The sequence below is a fragment of the Asparagus officinalis genome, chromosome 8, assembly GCF_001876935.1.
Source record: "Asparagus officinalis chromosome 8, Aspof.V1, whole genome shotgun sequence".
NCBI classification, from domain to species: Eukaryota; Viridiplantae; Streptophyta; class Magnoliopsida; order Asparagales; family Asparagaceae; genus Asparagus; species Asparagus officinalis.
This window is the reverse complement of record NC_033801.1, coordinates 87,180,214-87,188,115: the sequence shown is the minus strand read 5'-3', so window position 1 is coordinate 87,188,115 and position 7,902 is coordinate 87,180,214. Positions and strand designations below refer to the sequence as shown.

Genomic DNA, 7,902 nt, shown 5'->3' with positions numbered 1-7,902 from the left:
ACATTTCGGGCTAGGGCCACTGGTGGTATGCTTTGCACCACATGCGGATCTTCAGGTACCTTCTGAACACTCTCTATCTCGCGAGCTACGTCTAGCACGACGTCATGAGTCGCAAGTGCCCTACTAGCCAGAGCAAACTTGATATACTTATCCAGACCCTTTTGGAACTGATGCCTCCTGATGGTGGGGTCAGTAACTAGGTGAGGAGCATACCGGCTAAGAGAGGAGAACTCAGCCTCGTACTCATCAACCGATCGACCTCTCTGCTTGAGCTTGACAAACTGACGAAGAAGCTCGTCTCTAGAAGACTGGGGGAAATACTTCCAGTTGAAACGCTCTGTGAATGTCTCCCATGAAATCAGCCTCACAAGATGGGTCTTCTCGACCGTCCACCAAATTCGTGCAGTATCGGTGAGCTGGACATCCATAAGGTCTGTCCACTCTACATGAGCAATACAGGTCACTATGAGAATGGTCTCGGTAACCTTAAGGAACTCCTCTACTGCTAGAGGTCCGCCAGCACCAAATAAGGAAGGAGGTCGTATGTACCGAAATTCCCTAACACCAGGCTCTGTGCGAGGGGGAGGATGGTGAGGCTCCCACTGTAATTGCCCATCCAGATGCTACTGATTCGTCGCTAATCCTAGAATCATTGCTAGGAGTTGGCGCGAGTCCACTTCGGGCGGCGGGTTACTACTACCGGACGGGTTACCATTACTACGTGTACCCACCATGGTTCTAAAGGGAAGGCGAAGAAAGAGAAGAACGAGGATCAAAATCATTGCAGGAAGAATAAGAAAATCAAGTCAAAATTAAAATCGAAATTGAGTAAGGTAGGGACTAAAATATAATTTTTCAAAATACTAGGATAAAGGCTAAGTATAGTCTTATGGATGAAATAATGATATGCGTTTAAATTATCCATTATATTCTCACCGGTGGAAACTCGGGACCGTGACCTACGTGGGCCACAATAAAAACCTGTCACTCCCCGCTTCCCAAATTACCGGGGAATCAGGACGCGATCAAGCCCGTGACGTATTAGACTGGGGAGAAAAGTACTAGACCATTCTACTCAATCTAATACGCTAAGCATCAAGCAATATAAAGCGAAGGCATAGGTCCCCAATCATAGTAGCGAGAATATAATAAACAACTCAAAACAAAACGATACATATCACAACTGAAACATCATCCCAGACATAATATTTGGGCCAAACATGCCCTTATACAAAATGATCTGAATGCTGGAAAATATAAAATACAATAATCAGGCGGAAATTGGAAGGGCTATAAAAGTAAACTAAGGACCAACAGCTGATAAAAGAAATGACTAGGCTTGGGCTTCTTCTGCTCAGTCTACAAAGCACTCCTACGGAGGATCCTCTGGCTCTTGTACGCCTCCGAACTGAAGCTGTCCGTCTTCTAGATCTGACGTACAACCCGATAGAATAGGAGTACGTCAGCGTGCATGACACACGACAAGATCCCACAATGAAGAATAGAAATGGTCGAGCGACCAATGTGATAATAGTAATAATAAATAGAAGCATGGTACTAGAATTCTAACAATCTAAATACAATTCACTACTATAATAATCAGAGTAATCCAAAAATCAATCGGGTAATGAGGTCATGTAGCTAGCGATCAGAATAATCATCAAAGTAACATGGTCATACAACTAGATGGGATTAATAATTAAAATCTACAACTCGAGATGTAGTACGTCGAGCGAAATAATCCAAACAAGGAAACCCTCATGTATATACCATATTTCTCAAATTGTAGACAAGTAAATATTAATCCCGATCTATATATGAAAAGAAATATAACGGGTCCGTATCTCACAACAACTCATAATCGTCCATGTAACGATATCATGTAACTAGCCATTCTATAACAGGTCACTGGTACATATCTCACATAGAGTCAACGTTCCTGTCATCGGATACTGACTGTTCACAAATCCCCTACGTGCATCCCACCCCGCTACAAGCAAGCAATAAAATAATAAAATTCGGTGAGAGAACTACACACAATCTGATATCGGCCTGGTCCAAACTCAAGCCGACTCGGGTGAAGGAATAAATTCCCACGAACCACGTGACAAACTAATTCACTGGCCCAACAGACCAACCCCAGTGGCGACACCGATCCACTGGTACGAGCCCGGAAGATACATCAACAGCCTTATCCGATCATATGAACCATGACTTTCTCATCACAACTCTTCTCGTTTTGCTAAGTCAAGACAATACATATCCTAGGTCTTATACACGACACACAAGAGCACTAAGGTCATAAACTCCTAACGGTTCTCAATCACAACAAGGAACAATCAATGCAACTATTCATGTGCAATAATGTCATGGCATATCATATAATCAAAATTAAGAATTATAAGTCATAAACAACGCCTACACAATTTAGAAAATAATCTTTTTCTAAATTAATTCATTTTAAATTATTTCTCTTAACAATTAATTTAAAATAATTCATTTTCCAAAATAAATTCCTTTAAATTATTATAATTATGTAAAAAATGATTCTTTTGCTGAACTAAATTCTTTTGATTCATTATAATTATTTTAAAAATGCTATTTATCATATTACTATAATATATTTAATATTCTTCATTAAACAATCCTACACAGATAATTATATCACAACTAATCTATGTAATCAATAATAACATAAATGAATATTAAAATGACAAGCCAATGAGCAAGAGGATCTTGCCTACGAATGTCGTTGGGATGTGGCGCAACGGATCTAAAGGGAAGGTGACGACACGACGTATCTGGGTCGAGGGAGCTCGGGAAGAGCAGCGGAGCGGTGAGGCGGAGCTGGGGCACAGCGAGCGACGGCAAGGGGCTGCTCGGGAGATGTGGGAGTTCGAGCTTGGGGATTGAGCTCAGGCAGGTGCGGTTGGTTATGTCGAGCGGGTAGCAGGAGGAGAGGGGCTGCAGCGTATGAGCGCAGGAGGAGGATGGCTGGTTCGACGTAGCAGTGTCGATGGGGAGAGGGGCTGTGAGCGGCTGGTGGATCTCTCGGCGGCTCGCAGCTGATGGAAGGGCGGGGGATGGAGCTAGGCCGGACGAGGAGAGGACCTGGGAGGCGGGTCGACGCAGGGGCGTTGCGTCGCGGTCGAGAGCTTGAGGCACAGAGCAGGGGCGGCAGCTGCGACAAGGAGCTGGGCCGACGGTGAGGAAAGAAGGAGCGGGGACACACGGGCTTGGGGGTGACGTGGTGAGTGAGGGGATGGGCTGAGCGGCCGACTTGCGGGGCCGAGCTAAGCTCTGATTGGTGAGGATTGCGACAGGACGAGAGGAACTAGAGAGCGTGGCTCTGTGACGGAGGGAGGAAGAGGGAAGGGGGAGGCTGCTGGTCGCGCTGAGCGGCAGCTGAGTCGGGTGGCGCTGGTTGGTGGTCACAACCACGGAGGAGGCAACCAGTTTAGCGCGTTGAGGGCACGCTAATGACAACAGGAGTGGCGGCCACTGCGTTGTTGGGGCTGGGGGTGGCAATGGCTTAGCTAAGTGTGACGACGGGCAGAGCTGGGTGAGGCAGGTGGCTATTAGAGAGACGGAGCGGACGACTGGGGCTACGGCCATCATCAATGGCAGGAGATGGGCCTGCGTGAGGCTGAAGGCGGAGAGAAAGAATGAAGAGAGAATGAGCAGTGACAGTGAGAGAGAGACGAGAGGGTGTGGTGGCCTGTGCAATGAGAGAGGATGAGCGTGGGGATTTTTGAGGAGGTGAGAGAGAATCTCGTGGGGGAAGAGAGCGAGAGAGTGAGGGTGAGCGTGGGTTTTGAGGGAATCAGGGGAAACACGAGGGAGGGAGATTAGCTGAATTGGGGAGGGTTTTAGGGGGGTGGGGTAGGGGAGAGAGAGATGGTTTACAGGGGAGAGAGGAAAACACAAGGAAAAATACCCATTTAAAAAATAATTTAATATTTAAAATACCACAAAATTTATTCAAATCAATATTGAAAATTTATGGTCAAAATAATATTAACAATAACAATAATGTATAATTAAATATTGATTAAAAAAGTTTTATCGAAATAATTAAATTTATAATTAACAAAACCATTAAAATAATATAAAACCGTATTTTTAAGTAATAGAAAATTCTAAAAAATTAGGAAAAATAAAACTACTCTTTTTAAAATAAGATTTTAATATTTAAATACTAGAAAAAAATTTAAACTTATATTAGAAATTTATGGTCATTATATCATGCCAGCGTGCATGGTACACGACAAGATCACACAAGGAAGAATAGAAACGGTCGAGCGACCAATGCGATAATAGTAATAATAAATAGAAGCATGGTACTAGAATTCTAACAATCTAAATACAATTTACTACGATAATAATCAGAGTAATCCAAAAATCAATAGGTGAACGAGGTCATGCAACTAGCGATCAGAATAATCATCCAAATTACATGGTCATACAACTAGATGAGATTAATACTTAAAAATCTATAACTCGAGACGTCGCACGTCGAGGGAAATAATCCAAACAAGAAAACCCTCATGTATATACCATCAGGGACTGAAGAGCTCAATTTTGAAAACGGCAAATCCCGCTATTTAAGAGACTTTTTAGGAAGTGATGTGTCACTTCCACATTTGCGCTCAACTGTCGGGGCTACGAGGAGGCGATATCAAATAGGTGTTCAGGGCTGAATATTTATTTCAGAATCCGAATTAAAAAGATGCCGAAGTAACCTGTCTCGCTACGAGTTCTCTTGATGACATCAAGGCTCGCATTGATGCTACCACCACTCATTATATGAATGAGGCCAAGGAGGATGTTTTTCACCCTTCACTGACTTTGACAGTCTCCACTATCAAGCTCAAACTCTCATTTCAGATATGGCTTGATTCGCCAGATTCTTGATGTTATGGCTAAAGCGATGTGTGGTGCCTACAAAGCTACTTAAATCTATTGCAGTTGAAGTGGTGTACCCTATGGTTCTCCTGGCTCACGGGAGACCACTAAACCTCCTCTCGGCAATGGTATGTTGCCTACAGAGCAGCCTGCGGGAGTTGACTTTTGACTTCCTCTTAGTCAAAGAGATGAGCACCGATGGGAAGAAGACTTTGAAGACTCTTAACCCACGCGTGCCAATGCCATATACCTATTTGGTGTCCTGGTTCTTTCTTCATTGCCCCTCGCTGATGACGACAGTCTTTCCATACAGTGGATCTTTTATTCCTTTCGTCTAGCGGCTTGAAACTGCCAAGTGGGAAGGTTGGTACATGGTTCTTGTCTTGAAAATCTTATCCAGGGACAACAATTACCATGTTTTCCGTTGCTTCCATGATTTTGATGGTGGCAGATATGGAGAAACGTATCAGGATGTGAGAGGCCTTAATGCCTTTACAAATTTGAATAAAGGCATCTTCTGCTGGCTCCTCAATATTCACCTGGGCTATCTTGTCTTCTAGCAGAGCGGTAATACTTTATTGAGTCTTATCAACCTTTCTAATTATCCCGGCAGTTCGGATATGATCAGTTATACATCAGTAATCCCAACCCACGGCTCACACTTATCGGCAACCTATATGAAGGAGCCAGGGCTTGGTATTATTCAGTGGCGGGTTATATCGGAGCAATATTCAGACTGCCTCACAAGATGCCCAATACATACATTGCCTTGGGTTTTTGTAACTCGTATCACTTCACATTTCAAATCCCCGAGTACAAAATATATACTTCTTGTTTGAAGGAGATCAGAAAGATGTATGAATCAAAGAGAGGCAGCAAGATGACTCATCTAAAAGGGATTGACGAATATTTATCTTGTGAACAAGTAGCGACTAGGGATGAAGGAGCTGTAGTAGAGGAGGCTATGGAAGAGAGGGCAGCAGGGAAGGGAGTTCTTCCAGAAGGAGACACAAGTTGTCCGGACAAAAGGACTTGTCGACAATTATCGGTCGAGTCCCTAACTTCCAAGGCTCAACAAGGGGCTAAATTATTGCAGGAAGCTTTCAAGTCTACTCATGTGATGTATATTGAGGAGGAGGAGGGGGAGGAGTTGTCTGTTGTGGATATTTCCCATCAGAGAGGACTTCGTTCAACTAGCCATGCTTTAGCGGGTGCAACCTCTTTTTATCATCCAACAGAAAGTGAGGATGAATCGACTGACGGGGATGCATAATCCATTGCTTTTCATCATGAACAAGTGATGGAACCCTTTGATGTAACGGCTCCGGGCTAGGCTTCAAGCGCCATTCCTCAAATTATAGAGGCAATACTGGAGGAAGCCGCACCTAAATCTACTCATGCTAAAGAAGCTGGGCCCACTGAGTCAGAGCCTAAGGTGGCCGGACTTGATGAGCTTAAAGAATGTTAATCTCCTTCTTATTCAACAATACGGTTAGCTCCCAAATTGATGATCGTCGTAGGCTCACCTCAACCTTCTGTGGCACAAGACAATGAAAACTCCTCATGGGGAATTTTTCTTTGGATGAAGACGCTGGTGCTGATGACCTAATGGCGGTCACTTCTGGTAAAGGGTCCGCCTATCCTGCTATCTCTCCCACAGGTAAGCATTGTTCATTTTAAAGTTTAATGAGTTCTTCTTCTACATTCTAATGATTTTCATATGTAGGACCCCCGACACCAGCAGTTAAGGAAATTAGAGCAACAACAACTTGCCCGCTAGAGCAACAACTTCCCTAACACTTTCTCTCGGGCAAGTGCAGGATGCAGGTGCTTCAAGCTCAGCTCAAGCAAGAACACCTACAAATCTCCCATCGAACTTCACAATTTTAGGTGCTTTAATGCCATCTCTAGCTATTTATCTGAGCCCGGTGATTATTCCTGATTTTCTAAAGGGGTACATTGAGCAGCTAGAAAGTGCGATGAAGCAGACCATCAACATTGTTAGCGCTGGGTAATGTACTTTCGAAGCCTTCAGACCTTTCCTGATGAATTATATGAACAACATTAGGTGTCTTGGTGACACCCAATGTATCGAACATTGCACGGAAGGCATTTGCTGATTAGAGGAAGATATAAAAGCTCTATAAGACCTGGAATGTATTGATCTTGAAGCTGAGGCTGAATAGGCTTTCGCTAACATACAAATCGAAACAGCTCATCAACAGGAAGTTGTTCAGAAGAACCTAGCTGAGAAGGAGGCACACATTACATCTTTGAAGGAGCAGCGTGATCAAGTATAAGCTGAGTTGACCACTTCTGCCACTGCTATGCGGACCACTCAAGAAGCGATCGCTCAAACGAAAGAAGTCATTTCTCAACTACAAGCAGATCTAGCTCAAAAAGAAGTCAAACTTGCTCAGGAGGAAGTCATTGTGAAAGGACTCCACCTCAAGAGTGCAAAATTTTTTGAAAACTACTACAAGGAGATGCAGATTCTTGATGAGATCAAGAAGGAGGTTACTGCTGCGGTGCCAAGTGAAGAAGAACTCAGAAGACGAGCTGCGGAAATAGCACGCACAATTCATGAAAAGAATCTCTCAGACGTCAAAATTCACCTTGCGTCTGTTAGACTAATGAGTCTGGAAGCTTAACTTTGTATCATTCTTTTGAACAACACCATCTTGTATCACTTTTATATTATGTATTGTTACTTTGTAACAATTGTTACTTTGTAACAAAATAATAACTTTGAATAAAAGTGATATCGTTTTACTTTTCTATGTCTCCTTTTGTGTTTTGTTTTGACTTGAGACAATGAAAATAGTTGGGGGGTGCCGGAAGTGTAGTGTTAACTTGGTATGAATTCTTACTTAGAGTAAGATTTAGAAATTTTCTTTATTATCACTAGGATAATTCTAGAAAAATTTTAATCCACTATGGATTTTTCATGATTTTAATGAACACTAGCTATTCTGTTAAAAAAAGAATTAACAAGTT

General features: G+C 43.0%; 1 protein-coding gene across 1 annotated transcript in view; it reads right to left on the bottom strand.

The window, feature by feature from the left end:
• The window catches only part of LOC109821476, a 5,028-nt gene extending 4,313 nt beyond the window's left edge, over window positions 1-715 (bottom strand). The window contains exons 1-2 of the mRNA XM_020387664.1: window positions 701-715; window positions 60-602 (exon numbers count right to left, since the gene is read on the bottom strand). Of these exons, the coding sequence (XP_020243253.1) occupies window positions 60-602; window positions 701-715 (558 nt within the window). The remainder of the gene's footprint in view (window positions 1-59; window positions 603-700) is intronic.